Source organism: Humulus lupulus, chromosome 9 (assembly GCF_963169125.1).
Source record: "Humulus lupulus chromosome 9, drHumLupu1.1, whole genome shotgun sequence".
NCBI classification, from domain to species: Eukaryota; Viridiplantae; Streptophyta; class Magnoliopsida; order Rosales; family Cannabaceae; genus Humulus; species Humulus lupulus.
The window spans coordinates 128,208,332-128,228,215 of record NC_084801.1 but is presented as its reverse complement, the minus strand read 5'-3'; the positions used below and the strand labels follow the sequence as shown (position 1 = coordinate 128,228,215).

At 37.3% G+C, this 19,884-nt stretch overlaps 1 protein-coding gene and 1 pseudogene across 2 annotated transcripts; both read right to left on the bottom strand.

The window, feature by feature from the left end:
* Window positions 1–11,300: 11,300 nt before the first annotated feature.
* LOC133802412 (stem-specific protein TSJT1-like) lies at window positions 11,301–14,268 on the bottom strand (annotated as a pseudogene).
* A 202-nt stretch (window positions 14,269–14,470) lies between these two features.
* LOC133802411 (uncharacterized) lies at window positions 14,471–19,119 on the bottom strand. 2 transcript variants are annotated; one of them, XM_062240712.1, is made up of 5 exons: window positions 18,479–19,119; window positions 16,808–17,762; window positions 16,198–16,722; window positions 15,407–15,868; window positions 14,471–14,949 (listed from the first exon to the last, which is right to left on the bottom strand). In XM_062240712.1, exons 1-5 carry the CDS (start codon window positions 19,009–19,011, stop codon window positions 14,647–14,649), a joined length of 2,778 nt encoding a protein of 925 aa, XP_062096696.1. In that variant the 5' UTR covers window positions 19,012–19,119; the 3' UTR covers window positions 14,471–14,646. The 2 variants fall into 2 exon arrangements, with proteins under 2 accessions (XP_062096696.1, XP_062096695.1); XM_062240711.1 differs by having other exon boundaries at window positions 14,471–14,958; window positions 18,479–19,118.
* Between the last annotated feature and the right edge of the window lie 765 nt (window positions 19,120–19,884).

Genomic DNA, 19,884 nt, shown 5'->3' with positions numbered 1-19,884 from the left:
CTTAGAAAACCTTGGGAGGCTTACCTCCTACACACCCTTGGGATCTCCTAGGACCACATCCTCCTTGGGGTCTCCTAGGACCATTCCCCTTAACTCTCCTAGAATGCACCTTCCTATTTTTTGGGTATAACACCCACCAAGGTAGGTTGGAATGTTAGCTACATGCTTGAGTTGTCCACTGTGACACACTTTTAGAGTGAAGATTCCTGAATTTGGGTCTGCAAAATACAACAACATTTAATGTGACAATTTTAGATCAAAAAAACATTTAATGTGACAATTACTGAATAACTAAAGTTTGGGTGGTCCCAAAATATGCTTTCAAACCTGCTTTTAGTACTTGTTATCAAGCAAAGTCAAACACACACACGCACCAATACACAACAGACCCCACGCACCCCACACACCCCAATCGACCTAACAAACCACTACAGAAAACTCCAAAAAAACACTATCTAAGATTCCTTTGACCAAACCCATTTTATACAACAACAAAAAAACCACATTTTGTGAGGACAAAGCTCTGCAAGATTCATTCTTTCCTCTCCATCTTCTCCTTCCCAAAAACTGACCCAATACAAAATCAAAAAGAATAAAAAGTAAACATTAAATACTCACCGTAAAAGGGAATCTCGTTCTCATCCCTACACTCTTTTGGGTGTCCTTTCTTTTTTCTTAATGCTCTGGTTTTCTTCTTCCCCATCACCGTCGACAAAGGCTTCAAATTCAATCCTTCAACTTCAGATTCAATCCTTCGGCTTCAGATTCTGTAATGACCCAAATTTGCTAATAAGACCTAGGGCCTTGATTAGCGTGCCTGGAGGGCAATAAGTGAATTATTGCTATAATATGTGAATTTATGTGAATATGTGATTAGAGATGCATGTTTAGTTGAATTAAATATGCATGTGGGCCCCGTTTTGATATTAGGGGCATGTTTGTAATTTTAGCTTGTTGAGGGCATAAATGTGATAAATGAGATAAATGCGATATACTTGTGATATATCTGTGTAGCACGATCCGAGACAGTCCTTGTGAGCTGTTAGCTAGAAAGTCACAACGGGGTTGAGAATCTGACTCGGGACGAGTCAATGGGTATTTCGGGTATTAGATGTTTTATGGGGTTATCGGGTTACGGAAATAAATATTTGGAGATATATTTGAGATTAGAATGTTTAGGAGGGAATATTGGGGAAATTTACCATTTTGCCCTCGGGGACGTTTTTGGCACCCCGAGCTTTGAGGTAACCTTAGAAGCTTAAGTTAAATAAAACATAATTCAAGAAACACTCAGAAACTTGTAGAAACTTACCCCTCTTGAAGTTTTCTCTCCTTTGGAAGCTTGGAGAACTCTTGGTGAAATTTAATCAAAGACTAAGGAATTTCAGCTAGGATTTTGGGAGCTAGAGGCTTGGAGCTTAGGGAACTGATTTAGGGAATCACTTCTGCTCAAGGTAAGCTTTTTAATATGTTGAGTTGTGTTGAATTGCGGCTGGTTTTCTGCTGAGATGTTAGAGTTTTGCATGTGTGTTGGTGATGGATCATTCTTGAGTTTGATGAGGTTTTGAGCTAGAATTATTGTTAGGTTTTGTTGCTGAGTTCATGATATAACTTCTGTGATGGTTAGCTTGAGTTGTTGGGTTGATTTTGGGGTTAATTGGATGGGTTTTCGTGACAAAAATGGAGGATTTTTCTGGGTTCGAAGGGTCGGGCTGTGGCATTGTTCTTGCTAAGCCGCAGCCCTCTAAAGCACATTGGTGGCCAGGAAGGAGGGCGGGTCGCGACATGCCCTAGCTAGGGCCGCGGCGCGCCTGCCCTGAGTTGGGGTTGCTCTCTATTTTGGGGGCGGGCCGCGGGATGGCTTTATGGGGCCGCGTCTCTTAGTGCAATTTTGAGCTTTAAAGTGTGTTTGGCTTGGGAACTCAAAGGTTAATGCTCGGGATGGATTTTATCACCCGGATTGATAGAATTCAAGGTCCCGGAGATTAGAATTATGGCTCGAAGTTATTTAATGGATTAGAACTTGATGGATGAATATTGTTAATGTGTTGTGACTAGGGTTTCGATGAGGCTCAAATTAGGGGACTGTGCTCGGGACATCGGTGCTTGGAAAGCTCGGGACACAGGTAAGAAAACTATTGTTCCTGTAGAGCTTGTATGCAGGGCAGGGCCCTATATGATTGTGTTGCAGGACACAGCTGTGATGGCCATTTTTAGCTCTCGGCAGGTCAAGCTCCCTACTTTAGCTGCCTCCATATTGAACCTGTGAATGTAGCTCTTTAGACTCTCATTTTCTCCTTGCTTCACATTGGCGAGGATGGTGCCTGGCATTGTGTAGTCCCGCACGGCATGGTGCTGCTGGAGGAATTCATCGGAAAACTGTTGCCAGGATCTGATGGACCCCGGTCTAAGTCTTTTGAACCATTTGTACGCAGGTCCTTTCAATCTGACAGCGAAGCAGTGATATTTGGCCCCGCTACTAATTCCCCTCAGTTTCATCAGATTGTTAAATGCATCCAAATGGTATTTTGGATCTGTGCTTCCTTCGTAGGGGGTCATATGGGGCTCCTTAAAGTTGGGGTTTTATGCCCTAATTAAAACCCAAATTCTTTGTAATCTCATTTTATTATCAATAAAAGAATAGAAATCATTTTTTGACTTGGTCAATCACTTTGCTCAGATGTTTTATTTTCATGATTATTTGTTTAATATAAACTTCTATTAAATCCCGAGCATATAGCTAATCTTATTTATAGTGACGTAATCACAGTGGAATATAAATATGATTATATGTTCAAAATAAGTTAGTCCTAAGATTAGTCAGTGCATTGGATTTACACTGACTTGCCAATCTACGATATGATCTACTTTCACATTATAGTGTTATGTTCTTTCCAGAACATTAGCAAAGTAGATAAGATCGGATGTATTTGTTACATCGGACAGGACCGATATTGACAGTTGATAAGATAAGTAAACATACTGTTATTATATATTCTATTCATATCATATAGTTGACCATAGGTCAATTCAATCTCAATTCTGAGTGGTTAGTATTCTAACTGATTGTATTATTTGAGTTCTTTGACTTGTTCGTTACCAGCTTACCCTACGGACTAGCCCATACTTACATCTTGGGAACTCGGTAGTATAATTGAGTGGGAGTGTTAATCATAGATATGAACTTCTATAGCTTCTGATGAAGAAGTGAAACGATGGTTTCCTTTTAGTTTGGTTCAAGGTGTTAAATGATAGAGATCTCATTTCAGTAATTAAATTAGTTTACTGAAATATCATTTACAAGGAACTAAGTGTTTTAAGGATAAAATACAATAAGGGGTAAAACGGTATTTTAGTCCTATCTCATTGTAGACCGTCTATAGAGGATTGAGTGACAATTATGGTTGTAACAATGGATAATTAATAGCGTATCTATATTTGTTATAGAGCGTTCTATGAATTCAAGAGTGCAATTCCGAGTCTATAGTGGAGTCACGAGGAATTAATAAGTTAGTAAATTTATTTGTTAGATTTATGATAACTTATTGGAGCTTGATTTCATAGGCCCATGGTCCCCATTGTACCTTGGATAAAATCATCTAGATAGTCTCAATTAATTGATTTAATCATCAATTAGAATTATTAAAGTTGACCAGGTCAATTTTGGATAGTTTCACAGAGTTGTGTAATTTTGAGAAGAAAAGAGAAATTATGGCAGATTTTTTAATTAAGATAAATTTGTATCTAAATTAATAAATAAGTTTAAATCAAGGTTCAAATTATAAATAATTAATTTGATAAAGGATTTAAATAATTATTTAATTAATTAAATCAATAGAAAATAATACAGGCCTTGATTTCAAGTCCAATGGGCTTATAATCAAATGGGAAATTTCACGGCCTATAGCCCATGATAATTTCGACCTAGGGCTTCAAAATAGCTATTATTTTATTGATTTTTTAATTAAATTAAATGACCTAATTGAGTCTATAAAAGGAGTGCTTAGAGAGAAGTCATCAGTTAAGATTTCTGAGAAGTCAAAACAGAAGTTTGATAAGTCACAAGTCAGATTTTCTGATAGTTTTAGATTCTCTCTAAACACAAGTCCTTTTCTAAACCTCTTTGTTATTTTCTCTTCTTCTCTCTATATTTATCTCATGTGTTGAGAATTTCCCACACTAGTCTAAGTGGTTCTAAGGATACATTGGAAGATTGTGAAGAAAATAGAAGATCGGTTCAGTTTCTTGATAATACTCTGCGACAGAGAGGATACAAGAGTTAGAGAAACTGAAGGAAGGACTCTTTAATTCCGCTGCGTATACTGTAAGTATTCTATTCTTTGTTTCTCTTGAATTCAATTTTAGAAACATGTTTTAGGCTATCTCGTATTAATTTGTTTAATATTAGATATACATGAAAATAAATAAAGATCCTGTATAAGTTTTTCCAACAATTTTGGATCTGTGCTTCCTTCGTAGGGGGTCATATGGGGCTCCTTAAAGTTGGCTGGGAGCTGGATGGCTTGGATCTCCTTGATGAAGGGTGACTCATGATCGAACTCTTCCTCAAAGGCTTGACCTCCGGAAGCGGTGACGATTTTGCTTCGCATGCTCCTCATTTCTGTGTCCAGGTCCTGCCTCCTCTGGCTTAGGGAGTCTCTCAAAGCGGACGGGTTAGGATCCCCCTTTCCTTTGCCTTCTCGGGGTGCCATAGGGGGTGTGGTCCTTTTACCCACCCTCTTTTTGTTGAGTTCCTCTCGTAAATCTGAGGGCGTTCTCCTTGAGGTGACCTCGTCATCTTTATGAGGGGCAGCATTGGTCTTCGGCTCTGGCTTCTGGGGCTATTTCGGTCGTCCGGGACATTTGCGCTGCTTCATTCGGGGGGTGTTACTAGTGGAGAGTCGGGTATTTCCATCATCTACTGGGACGGTGGTTTCGACCCCCCTCTAGTCTCTCTCTTTCCACTTAGGGAGTGTCACGTTTGATCTCCCTTGCAACAACCCATTTAGCACCTCTTGCATGTTTTCCAGGGTGGTTTTTAGCCTCTAATTCTTGCGATGAAGTTCTTGTTAGAGAATATATATTATTGCTCAATGGAATTATGGAAAAACCAAATACAACTCTATGCAAAAATACAATGGACAAGATAATATTGATTAAATAAATATTACAACTCAATTGCTCAAAATACAAGTAAATAGAAAGATGTAGAAGAAGAATATTACAAACTCAATGCTATAATAATACAAGTAGATAAGAAGAACAAAAGAATGAAAACACAAACAAACTCTCACACAACCAAAGTGTAGAGTAGTGGGGATCACCAACTTGAACAAGGTTCAAGACCTTTTTCCAAAAGCTTATTTCCCCCTATTCTCTAAGCACTAAGGGATCTCTCTAGGAAATAGCTCTCTGGAATTATTAAGCCTTTTGGTGTATTTTCCAGCCAAGTGCTTTGTGGATGGAAAATGGTGTTGTCTTACAAGTGAGCATTAGGCTCCTATTTATAGAGTTTGAGATACCCCTTTGAATTTCAAATTCCACCAACCCTCATGGCTGTTACCAATGTTTAATTGGATGTTTATGGAATTAAAATGGAGATTTGGGAGTTATTTGGGATGTTAGAACCGTTCAATTTGGAAAAAACTGAAAATTCACATAGGCTGTCAGCCTCACTGGCCGCGGCCAGGACTTTTCAGTGGCCGCGGCCACTGGCTTCTGTCCCCCAGGCCGCGGCCACAGGCCATTTTCAGCACAAAAAATTCATTTTTCCAAAACGTCCCAAATCCTTTCCCACATGATTTTGTAACCTCCAAACACCTATTGGGAGTTAAAAACATGTCTCCAACAGTCATATATCATCATGACTTTATGAAATCCAATCTCAAATGTGTAACATAAAATATACACATTATTGGGTAATATTTGGGAGTTACAAATTTGTAACTGATTTTGTAACTCCAAAATATGTCACATTTGGGCACACACATTAGTCCAATTTTGTGACTCTCAATAATATGTTACAAGGTGTGACAAATCACATTTTGTCACATTATTTAATCTAATATTATATTATATGAAATAATATAACATTCCCCCACTAGATTAAATAATCACTTTTTGTAACACTTATTTAATCAATCAAACATTATATTAAAATATAATAGTTCTCGTATCTCATCTTCGTAGAATTGAGACTTCGAGCTCGAGCTGATGGAGTGGACCCGAGGGTGCTGTCAGCCCGGCGCTTTGATGGGCCTGGATCCTGCCGACCGGGGTTTGGCACCTGCGGCGGCTTTGGAGGCAGGAACTCATCGGCGCCCCTTGCTGGGGCAGCCGCCGACCTTGGGCGATCCTCCTTAGGTGGGACTGCCGGGGACGAGGCCTCCCTTTCATCTCTGGGCGCCTCAGGCTCCCTTGGGGCCTCCATGTTTGCAGGTGGAGGAGGATCCCTCATGGAGGCTTTTAGCTGATCTCCGTCAAGGTGGACTTCCACCTCGCGCGGCTCTCTCAACCGTTTCGAACGTCGCGACATTTTTTCTTATTGGAATCGACGGAAGAACAGTGACTTGCAATCTATCCTTCCCACAGACGGCGCCAAACTGTTGACGGTGAGAACTCGTCAACCAAGTTAAGTTAGAAAAATAGGAATGTAGAGATTATCAAAAGAAAAACTTCAAAGATCTAATTGGAAACTCCAAGAACACTTGCAGAAGGAAAATGGTGAACTGAATTTATATTTCTTATGGTGTAGTGCTATAGTGTTTTTTCCAACCCCCCTCCAAGTGGAAGTGGGATTACTTTTATAGTGGGCTCTAATGGCCCTTGATACATGGTGGTCCAGGGGACCAGATAGTACATTGGTACACTAGCAGGAGAGTGGTTTTAGGGGTAGTGGTGTCGGCTCCAGTACATGGTCAGAATCCGTGGGGATGTCTCCACTACTTACTGAATACGAGTGTCAGAGGTTGTCTGGTGTGGACCGTAACAAGTACTTTGCTTGTACGGCCACTACTTGTCTGACATGGGCTTAGTGTCCGTACTTCTTCTAACTTGGTGTGAATCGCTGCGAGGCACCTCCAACGCACCCTTATTGGTGCGTTGGAGAGATCCATGATGTTACCTCTTGTTGGACTCACGGTAAGAGCGGTGTCCAGTAAGTGGCGCTAATCTTAAGGGGCAAGATAGAACCCCTCTTGTGAGGCCAATTTTGGGGAGGTGACCCCTAGTGGTGCGGATGAGGCCTCGTAGGATTGAGTGTACTAAGAGGAGGCGTGATGCAAGCCTCCGCGAGACGCCTCCATCGAGGAGTGGCTAGAAGGGCGCGAGGCCCTTCGCGAGATGCCTCTCGTGAGGCAAAGCATCTAGGTGGCACACCCTCACGCGAGGCGCGGCTAGGGACGCAAGTCCCTCGCGAGATTCCCCTCGCGAGGTTGCTGGCTGCTGGGCACGCCAAGACATGGCACGCGAGACGCCCTCAGCGAGGCGTGGCCTGGGGCGCAAGGCCCTCGCAAGACGCCCCTCGCGAGGCTGCTGGGCACGCCGAGACATGGCACGCGAGACTCCCTCAGCGAGGCGTGGCCTGGGGCGCGAGGCCCTCGCGAGGCTGCTGGGCACGCCAAGATGTGGCACGCAAGACGCCCTCAGCGAGGCGTGGCCTAGGGCGCGAGGCCCTCGCGAGATGCCCCTCGCGAGGTTGCTGGGCACGCCGAGACGTGGCACGCGAGACGCCTCTCAGCGAGGCGCGGATAGGCGCGCTAGGCCCTCGCGAGGCTGCTTGCTGCTAGGCACGCTGGAGCCGTGGCACGCAAGACGCTCTCAGCGAGGCGCGGCTAGGCGCGTGAGGCCCTCGCAAGGCTGTTGGCTGCTGGGCACGCTGGAGTCGTGGCACGCGAGACGCTCTCAGCGAGGCGTGGCCTTCGCGAGACGCCTCCAGCGGGGCGGGGTGGGGCGGGGCGGCTGGGCATGAGGCCCACGCGAGGTGCCTCGCGCGAGGCTGGTGGCTGGGCGCGAGGCCCTCGTGAGATGCCCCCTGTAGGGCCTATACTTAGGCGTTTAAGGGACTTGAGTATGCACTTTGGGTCTTTCACAAGCATGAAATTTTGAGCATCCACAAAAATAAAATAAATAATTAAAAAATTAAAATAGGATATTTTTAAGATTTTTTACAATGATAATTATTTAAAAATAATAGATAATTAAACAAATTAAAATAAGATATTTTACAATGATAATTATTTTCAAATAATAAATAATTAAACAAATTAAAATATGATATTTTGAGATATTTTACAATGATAATTATTTAAAAATAATAAAATCATAATTTTTATAACTTAAATAAAATTTAATTAAACTAAAACTCACTTATTAAAATAATATCATATTAAACATATAATATAATCTACTGTAAATTAGCAACAAATTGCTTTTAAAAAAAATAACAAAAAACTTAAATTTAAAATACACGTATTATATTTAATATTACATTAAATATATAATATATAATCTCTTTTTGTCACTCTCAAATTCAAAAACTAGAATAAACTTAAACAAAAATAAATAAATTATTTAATTAAAATAGGATATTTATTTCAAAATTTATATGACATTAATATAAATTTAATAAAAATAATTAATAAATTCTATAAATAAAACTAAACAAACGTGCATATTGCACATTACTTGTATCTAGTATCTCTTATATATAATAAGTGTGTAGATAACGGAAATTCTTGGTTTTAACAGTTTTTTATTTATTTTTTAATGTTAACTTTAACAGAATATTATTATATTTAATAGAATATTCTTATATTTAACGGTAGTTTGTAAACATCACTTGAACTTAAATAAAATAAAATAAATAATTAAAAAAATTAAAATAAGATTTTTTGAGATATTTTACAATGATAATTATTTAAAAATAATAAATAATTAAACAAATTAAAAAATGATATTTTTGAGATATTTTACAATGATAATTATTTAAAAATAATAAATAATTAAACAAATTAAAATATGATATTTTTTAGATATTTTAATTATTTAAAAATAATAAAATCATACGTTTTATAACTTAAATAAAAATGAATTAAACTTAAACTCACTTATTAGAATAATATCATATTAAACATATAATATAATCTACTATCAATTATCAACAAATTGTTTTTTTTTTAAAACTAGCAAGAAACTTAAATTTAAAACTCACGTATAATATTTAATATTACATTAAACATATAATATATAATCTCTTGTTGTCATTCCCAAATTCATAAACTATAACAAACATAAGCTTAAAAAAAATTATTTAATTAAAATAGGATATTTATTTGAAATTTATATAACATTTGTTGACTCTTGATTTGGCCAACGACACGGAGTCAAAATAACAACAATGAAATAAACAAAAATCAAGAGTAGAATCAAATGGTAAAGAGGTGACACAAATGGTTTATAGTGGTTTGGCCCCAACGGTGTAGTAATAACCTATGTCCACTTAGTGTTATTATTAATGTTGAATCCTAATGCCGTGATCAAAGAACTAGGGTTCTTGAGTTTCACCAACCTTAGGAGAATTACAACTTTTCGGTGGATAATCACACTATATTATTTCTATGAGTATTCAGATTCAAGGTTCAAAAATCCATTCCTTGAGCCTTCTCATTCATATTTATAGGCTCAAGAAAGTTACATGGGCCAATGGGCCTTAATTATCCTTAATATCAGCGTATCAAGACAATAAAGAGAAAATAATAAATGTAGTTATTATAAGATTACATATCTTTAAAAGAAATAAACCGAAGCATGCAACCAGATTGGTCGCATCTAATCACGAGATCTGATGATGCAAGGAACACCTAGTCGATTATCGAACAACATTCCTTCATTTTGACGCTGCCACGTGCCAAACACGTGTAATGAATTTTTGTCACGTCATCAGGAGCCATTTTTAGGTAAACAACATTAATATAAATTTAATAAAAAATAATTAATAAATTCTATAAATAAAACTACAGAAACGTGCATCGCACGTTATTTGTATCTAGTATATATATATGTGTGTGTGGCGTATAAAATTACTTAAATGAGATTATATTTCGAAAGAAACTAAATAAATAATTGCTTTCTTTCAAAGTAATTGGTATTTATTTTTTAAGAGAAGGGCATGCACACACGCAAGTCTTTGATCACATAAACAAGATGATACGAGAAAATGCATGAAACCCTTTTCTTGTTTCAACCTTCCAAAACAAACTCCTCATCATATCCATGATCATAATCACTCATCTATATATATAAACCCCTTATTACTATAAATTTTATCAATCATAACATATACATTTCATACACTATAAAACTTAGTACGTAAAATTATAGTAATATTACAATATGGCAGCACCAAAATGTGGTACTACTTTTCTAGCCTTATTACTCATCACAATCATAGCCTTCCAATCACTACTACTTTGCTCTGCTCGTGTAATCCCCACAACTACTACTGCCACTCCTCATCAGCATCAACATGGTGGTGGTTATGATGAGCAAATGCCGGTGCTGATGAAGCCGAATGATGTAAGCTTCGAAGGAGAAATCTCAGCCACACTGCCGCCAATGCCTGTGTTGCCATTGCCATTGCCATTGCCTCCAGTGGTGTCGTGGCCTCAACCAGTGATCATTGGACAGACTGATCCGGGAGTTGTTATTGGGAATAGGGTTGGTTTCGGTGGTGCCACCATAGAGGGCAGCGATGACAATGCTCCTCCTCTGATATGTGCTCCATTGCCAGCTGAATGCCAAGCTAATATAGAAAACTGTGATTTTGGGAAGGTTCTTTATTATTCCTTTGGTCAGCTAAAGACTAAGAAGCCAACTAGTGGTAGTACTAGTTCATCCAACGACAAGTCGTTTGATGAAGATAAGAATAAGAATGAAGATGGAAGAAAGGATAAGAAGGGTGGTGATCAAGTGGAGAAGTAGGGGAATTAAGTTCAACTAGTTGAGAAGGAGAAGATGAAGAAGAAGCTATAAATGAAGAATAATTAATAAGCCTGTGAACTGGGTGTGGTTTGTATTATATGGCTCAATTAATAAAACTCTTTATATTCAGTTGTTGCTTTACATGTAATAAGATTTTACTCGTTATTATTTTACTTTCTTTAAAACAAGTGTCACATGCCTTTCATACTTTATATACACACACATCTATATGATATTGAATCCCAATGATGTCACATCAGAAGATTGTCTCGTTCATTCATAAAATAAAATAAAAATTATAAGAAAACAATGTGTACATAAAACTAAAATTTAGTAGTTAACAACATAGTTTTCAATTAATAATTTTGTATTGCAAATTTTATTACTCGACATCATTCAGTTCCTATAAATATTATTAACCTTCAAAAGCTTTAGGCCAATAATGTTTGTGTTATTTCAAATACTAGTACATAAGTCTAGATATATTATAGAAAGGGGACTAAGAAGTGAGGTCTAATTTGATCTGACCATCATGATCGTGATTGTGATCAGGATCATTGTGATCGTGATCGTTGTGATCCTGATCGGCCCAATTAGAAGCACTGCCAGTGCGTGGAATGCTGTGGATGCGAGTGTACAAGTCCATCAGAAAACTCACTCCACAGATGTTTCCACGGTCATCTTGAAGTGCAATTGCTCTCACCTTATTCAGTGGATGATCAAAGCTTAACAGCCCACTTCCATTTCTGAATACCCTGCATTGCTTTCATATACATTACTAATTAACTACACTGTGACCACCAATTCAAACTAAATATATTGTATAGTCACGAAGCTAGAAATTATACTCAGTGATGGCTTGAACAAAAAATTAATTCACAATTAATATATTTTAGTACTAAATTTATCTTTTCAAATATTCATATATATGTTCATTTAAAGAAAAAAAAAACATTGTCATAAAAATAAACTAAAATTTACATTTACGAATATTTATTTTTTGAAATCATTGGATGATTACTTTATTGTCAAGAAATAAAAAAAAATGTATATTTCAATGTACACAAGTAAACAATATATTAAACTTCTATTTTATTTTACAATTGATTCTTCAAAATAATCATAGAAAATAATATTTTCTCTACTATAATAGTATCAATTTTAAAATTCCTCTAACCAAACATTATTTAATGCTCTTGATTGAATTCTACATTTTATCAATGGAAATGTCTTGAGATAAGGTTTATAAAGAACTTTTAGTATGTATGCTTGTTGAACTTCATCACAATTTTTCAAAATAATTTGAAATTAATGTTCTTAATTCTTGTTATTTTCAAAATATTGAGAATTTACGTTAAATCCACATAGGTTAACTTTATAATTCATCCCTATTATAACTAGAAATTGATTAATCTTTTATATTTTTGCAATATCTTTTTATCATATTTTTCAAATTTTAATAATATGACAATATATATAAATTTAATTATAATTTTAAAACACAATAATTTATATATACATTTACCTTAATCTAATTAATGTACTACGTACTAATATGCTCTTAAGATGAGTTATGAGTTTGGCAATTTAGAAAGTGAGGAGGCAAGTAAATATAGACTCAATAATTAAATATTATATACATATATTTATGGTTATGCCTATTTTTTTAATATTTCAGTATAGGCTTGAGCCTACACATAGTCAAGAGTGGCTCCATCCCTGGTACATTACACCCTGCATTATTAAATTAGTTGAAATTTAAGATTTGCCACAAGCTTCTTTGACGATATTGGCATGGTTGGAGCAGACTAAGGACCCATCACCTGCCAACCCCCAATGAAGTTCAACGCTTCCATTACGGTCCTAATCACATTAATTAGTTTGTAGTTAATTAACAAAGGGTGTTCGGCGAAATAGCATTATTTTCATAGTTCTTTGCAAAGTAACATTCCTGATACACTAGATATCTTACATCCTGTTTGGAAGACCACTTTGCAGAAAATAATCAAAAGAAAGCCATTTTGCAAAATAATATTAAAAAAATGTCTATTTTCACAAATGTATTCTCATACTTGTTTGCTTTAAGGTTAAACATTTTTGGAGAAAAGTAAAAATTATGAAAGCTTATATTGTTGAAGTTGAACTGGCCCTGGATGCAAAAAGGGTACCAGAGGTTGCATCAAAGAGAATGAAAGCAAACTTTCCTTGGAGATCTTTAATGATTTGATCAATTGGGTAGGGAGCTCTGTCTCTCAGGGCCTTATAAGCTTCAACCACAACTATGGCTTCTGTTGATTGTCTTGGGAGCCCATAATGGCGTCTGAGATCTGAAGTGTTCACCAAAGTTCCAATAAAAATGCAAAATACATCATCCAACACAACAATAGACCTGATATGCATATACATGCAAAAAACAAGGTATCCGCTATTTATATAATTTTATAAGAATGAAAAATAATAAATATATACTACAACTCAGTACCTTGGGTGAGAATAGGTAGTGCCATCATGAGACAAAGCCATGAAATTCCCATTTGTAAGATTGTAAACTGTGGCATCTGTCGAAGATGACCGAAAAGTCTGCAAGATTTTTTCTCTGGTCATGGAGTTCTCCAAACCCACTGAAGGCAGGCTCAGCTCTTCAGGTGGGTTTGAGATTGATTTTTCAAAAACAGCTAACATTTTTTTTTTTCAGAAATGCCTTCAGGAACAACCCCAGATGACCTCAAGACAAGATGAATTTTATATGAAGAAGTAAGAAGTAAAGAAATTTGCTAGCCTAGCTTACAAGAGAATTACTCTGGGAATATGGATGTGGCATCTTTATGGTTTTGCTTGGGAGAGAAACGTGTACCATGGTAGAAAGAAGGTAAGATGCAGGTATAATGCCAAGAAGCAAAAACCAATTTTGGCTTCTAGTTCAATTGCCCATTAGTCTTTTTCAGTCAAATTATGCTTTTCGAGAAAGATAAATATTTATTAATATATATATATATATAGAGAGAGAGAGAGAGAGACTGTGTATGTAGGCTATGACTAAAGTTAAACTACCATGATGAATATCGGTTACAAGAAATCTTCTGAATGAGTCATTGAAATAAGAGATGACTTTGATAGTGACCTGACCACTACATTTATACAGAATACACAAGAACAAACTTTAAGAAAAATAGAAGAAGATGATAAAATTGTCTGAGTTTTACTAAAGAAACAGCAAGAATATTACAATAATAAAATGGCCGGTATTCGAGAGACCGCCAACTCTCCCAGACAACAAATGCTCCACTCAATACAAGTTTTCCATCACCCCCTCATTGGCCCTCCCACTTCCTATATACCCCATACAACCCTTTCACTAACCAACTCAGCAATTCCAATACCACTACAGTCTCTCTAAGAAAATACCATGATTACCCTTAATGCCTATGTGGAAAATTGCCTCACCAGGGTCTATCACAAAGCAGTCAAAATAAATTTAAAATAATAAACAGGAAAAAAAAAATCAATTTTTCTTTAAATACTTCACAAAAAGACTGAAGTTATTTACCATTATAACTAACAAATCAGTAAAAATCAAACTATTTTTCATAATATAGAGAAAACCATGACCTGGAGAAAGGGTATTGATTTCATTTGTATGAAGACAAAACTCACAGAAACAACTTTTTAATTGATGTATGCAATTGTACAGCCATAGTTCATTGAGCTTTCCTGTTCATAATCGACAACTCGGGGATGGTTTCTTAACGTCTCAATGGCAAGGTCCTTAACAGCTCCAGTGCCCATACCGTGTATGATAAAGAGAACAGAACCTGGCTCTCTAGCTGAAATTTCCATATCCAAATGGAAAGAAGCTTCCTCTACCCGCATGCCACGTAGATCCACTGTGTTCTTTGACGTCTGCACTGCTGGACTGTAAGAAACCTCTCCTTCTTTGCTGTTCCCACTTGGACTCTGGAATTCTCTGCTCTGTTGAAGCTACAATAATATTAGACCGATGTATTCAGGAATCAGTTTGGATCTGTTTCGAGACATTTAATGGCCGCAAAACAGTAGTTGCAACCCCATAAGGTTAAATAAAAAAACTACTATTATTCATTCTTATGATCAAAGTATGCATCTTCACTAGCTTTGTGACCTCCATTTACTAAATCATGTTTGTTGAACTGTCACATGCATCAGCATCTCCCCCATGTTTCAAAACAATGCAAAGTTAAAACAATGAGCATGAATTGACAGATTGTACGAATGGCAAAAATATGTGCATGGCTCGGTCATGGTATTATCACTCCCAAATTCTAGCAGAGTAGGGAAATTCCTAAAGCTAAATGGAACTGCAAAATCATACCAGGACCAATTCCCTCTCATGCAAAAGAAGTCAGTAATACAACAACAACAACAAAGAGAGAACTTCTGCAGCCCATACCTGCTTCTTTACTCGTGGGGTGGAACAGGTAGTGGCTTTCTTGTTATGAATAGATATAGCTCTAATGTCCCTTTTCTTTACCCGAACCTTAATTTTACCATATTGTACTAGGATTGTTTCATCATCAGCTGGAGCTTCCACTACAGTGCCTATGTTATCCCTGAGTCCCGTCAAATAAACTTGCTCTCCAACTTCTGGTGTATATAAATTGGTATTTTCTTTATCCTCGGCAGAGCCATAACTAGGACAGCGAACTTGAAGGATAGATGAAATGGCAGATTCTGATTTCTTGATCAGATGATTGAATTGGTCAGGGCTGGCTGTTCTGAGTTGATCTTCAAACTCCTGCAGTACAGTTTCCATTTGAGATTTTGCAGTTTCAACCTCTTTCTGAACCTGTAAGGTTTCCTTTACCATCAAAGCTGTTTCCCGCCTATCAAGATCCTCAGTCTCATCTTGGATCTTCAAATAAATAATAAAAAAAAGTGCATAAATAAACAAGAAAAAACAACATAATAAAAATCCATGCCATGACTTTAGGCAAGAAAGTGGTCCATAGGATCTAATTTTCCTTTTATAAGATGCATGCATGATTATTGTTCGAAAGTAATTAATTATATCAACTAATCAGCTCTACAATTTGATGAGAATCATAGTCTTGTAAATGAAATTCGTACACTATACAAAATTAGGCCCTTTTAAATATTTAATTATTTTATAAACCGAAAATAATGTAGAAGCAAAAAAATTCATGAACCAGAACAAGAAAAAACCCCTTTGACCAGTAGTACCTCACTATAAATTTGCATGACTTTCGAATGTAGAGATGCAGCTCTTTTAGCCTGAGCTTCCAGTCTGTCCCTTTCTTCAATCAATGATTGATACAGCAATCCTTTCCGCTTCTGCTGCTGCTCCGGAACTAACTTCTCCATCCATTTATGAGCATTTTCAATGATATTTTGATCAAAACCAATAGTTTTAGCAATATTTAATGAATTTGAATCACCACTACTTCCCCAGAGGATCTGATAAGTTGGTCGTAATGTTTCTAGGGAAAATTCCATGGCTGCATTCTCAAACCTGTGATCCTTTTCTTTTAGACGGCTTAAATCCGCAAAATGGGTAGTCACCACAGCTAATTTAACACGATCTATGAGATACCGCAAGATGCTGGCAGAAAGAGCCAAACCTTCTGAAGGATCAGTTCCACCTCCAATTTCATCCATGAGAACAAGTGATTCTTCAGAGGTCACATCCAAGATATTACGGATTTGTGATATGTGTCCACTAAAAGTTGAGAGATTTTGTTCCAGAGACTTCAAGTGGAAAACTAAAGTCAGACTATAATGGAAAACTTAAACTACCAATAACTTATCTGCCATAATTAAGGTAAACTCCTACCTGGTGATCTCCAATATCTGCTAGAACAAGATTAAACCACGGAAGCTTCGGATGGTTTTTAGCTGGAAGAAACATTCCAGCTTTTGACATAAGAGATGCCAAACCCAAAGTCTTCATTGAAGCAGTTTTACCTCCAGTATTTGGTCCTGAGATCACAACCACTCTAGTGCCACATCCGACTTTGATGTCTATTGGCACAGGATACTCAGATACAATATCTAAAGAACTTTGAGTCCTCGTAGTATTTCCCTCACTAAACCAAGCTGCATCATTGGAATTGGATGCAAAAATATCAGACAAACTCCTAAGAGAGGACTCAAGGAGCAATGGATGTTGTATTTTATCAATATCCACAGAAACAGAATCATCTATACTGCCAGAATCTATGTCCTTACTAAATTCTGAAAAAGTTGGGCATACCCCGTTCATCCACAGAGCATGACCGGCTCTAGCAAAAGCAAGATCAACTTCTAAAACTTTATCTAAAAGATACTCTATCGCTCTTTTAGAGTTTGATATTTCGGATGTTAGCATGCTCAAGATGGCTATCTCCTCAGCTTTCTCGGCACTTGAAAGCCTCACCTCCATGTTATTCAAGTCTACTATCTCCCCGGGTTCCACAAAATATGTTGCACCAGAACTACTAGCATCTAGAACTACAGCATCTGGAACCAAATTCCTATGGGAAGCCCTAACACCAACACACATCCTACTCCGTCGTTTGGTAACCAAAGGTCGGTCAATGCCACCAGCCTGAAAAATCTTAGATGACACTTTCTTTAACAAAGCTTCTAGCTTTTCCATGTTTCTCTTTCTTTCTGATCTAATAATCTCCAAATCATCACTAGCTCTATCGATGATGATTGAAAGATTGCTGTCTATACAAAATCCTAACTTTCGCACCAGCTCTACATGTAAATTGCAATTCTGGAGTAGTTCAAGAAGAGGCAAGTACCTGTTTTTGATAAAATTAGATAAAAATTTAGAATTCAATTCTAATCAAAATTTCAAAAATCTCTGTTCGTCACAACTTACAGCACGTTCTAAAAGAATTTATTCCGAAGGACCCACACTAAACTCCTATATCATACCATTTATGCCTGTAAACTTATCAAGAGATACATAAGACATCAATGCTCATGCTTGAAAGAAAAATTTAAATAAGGCCCTCAAACTTCAAAGGCTGAGACACTAAGTTGAAAGAAAATTAAGTTCTCATCATATTGAAGTTGAACTATATCAATAATTGGAAGGGAAAGCATTTTAGTTTAGGATCGAAGTTTCAACTTTAAAAATAACTGGTATGAATATAATGAATGAGCTTAGACACAACATGATCGAAAGTAAAATTTAAAATAATCAGCCGAATCAGGAAATTTGTGAGTATGTATTTTAACTCCACAAGATTAAATTGAAATTTTTTATAGATATGTACAATTGCACATCATCCTAATAAGTTTGAAATAAGTGAAAGAATCTAATTCGCAGGTCAAAGGTGAAAAGGTGGAGAATTGAGGAAGAATGTATTTTAGAATTGAGAAAAAGGTCATTCCAATTTTTTAAATATCTCACCAAATCCATCATTTTTTAAGCTTTCATTAGCTTAACATGGTATCATATTTCACAATACTAAAAAAAAATCAAGAGAGAGAGGTCATCTTAATCCAATACCTATCCTTGCAGTCATCGCTTGAAGCCAATTCGTTCAATTTCTCATACAAAGCCCTGGCTGCCATAAGCGTCCTACTAACCGCACAAAGCTCCTTAATCGTAAGCAATTCACCGGAAGCTGCGGAATTCAAAACCTCAGACACGTCCTCGATCGCCGAGAAATCAGACGGTCGAGAACCCATCGCCTCCACGACGGCAGTGGCGGCCACCGTTTGGTCCAGAAGCTTCTGGCTCTCCTCCCGAGAACAGCCGAAGGGAATGGCAGCGCTCTGGGCGGTTGAGAAGCCCATGGAGGTCGACGTGAATACCGAGAGCTGCTTGCAGAGCGAGCCCCATTCGAGAAGCTCTAGGGTTTCGGATTGGAGGGTCTGAGAGAGGCCGAGTTGGTGGTGGTTGGCACGCGACTCAGGCGAGTCTGAGAGTGAAACAGTGGCGGTGGCGGCGGGTTTGAGGGCTCTGGGGAAGAGATGAAACGGAGGTCTGAGATTGAGGAGTTGCATCGGAGGAACTAGTTGAATCAGTGAGTGGAGCATTTGAATCGGTTTGTTTTGAATCTTCACATCTTATCCACTCCAATGGTTACTCTGTTTCGCTCCTTACCAGGAAGGAGCCATTACCGTTATCCGTTTTTTTTTATTGCTTTTTTTTTTTTTTCTTCATTGACTATAAGTTCTATAAATATTAAACAGTAAACAGTAATAATTAATAATAGCCCCAGAGACTATTGAAATGTGAACACACAGATGTTACGCACGTTTACCTGGCGAATCACTTCAACCATTATATTTATTTAAGATAATCTATTAGTATAAGTGATTTGTCAAACGGATGTAGTGCTAAGTAGAGCTGTAAATACGGGCCGGGCTTTTGAGCACGGCACGAAACCGGCACGAGCTCGGGAGGCACGAGCACGACACGACACGAAAAAATATGGGCTTGGGCCAGGCACGGCATGAAAAAATATGGGCTCGGGCCAGGCACGGCCCGACACGGGCTTAGCACGGCACGGCACGACAAGCCCGAAGGCACGACACGAAAGCACGAACAAACTAGCCCGAAAGCACGACACGATAAAAAACCCGATATTTTGACATTAATAATCATAATAAATTTTTATTTGTCAATAATTAATAAATTAAAATGATAATATATGTCTTATTTTTTTCAATGTTTATATTTTTATAATTATATTAATTTATTTTAAGATTTGTTAGATAAATTTTTAGCATTTATTAGTAGGTATTAAAATTCTAATAATTATCTTTGATATAATTTTGTGTAAAATATTGTTAAAAAGTATATAAAAATATCTAAAATTATAATTTAAACAAAGAAATGTATTTGGTTTGGTAGTAAGTCCATTGATGGTGAAAGAGAAGGTGGAGGGTTCAATTCTCCATCCTCAC

Bases quoted from the DNA above. Each gene is read 5' to 3' on its own strand.
- LOC133802411 (XM_062240711.1), bottom strand. From the start codon at position 19,011: ATGCTCCACTCACTGATTCAACTAGTTCCTCCGATGCAACTCCTCAAT. The intron at 17,763-18,478 runs GTATTGGATTAA...TATCAAAAACAG, and splicing joins AGCGATGACTGCAAGGATAG to GTACTTGCCTCTTCTTGAAC. The intron at 16,723-16,807 runs GTAGGAGTTTAC...TTCCACTTGAAG, and splicing joins CAGATATTGGAGATCACCAG to TCTCTGGAACAAAATCTCTC.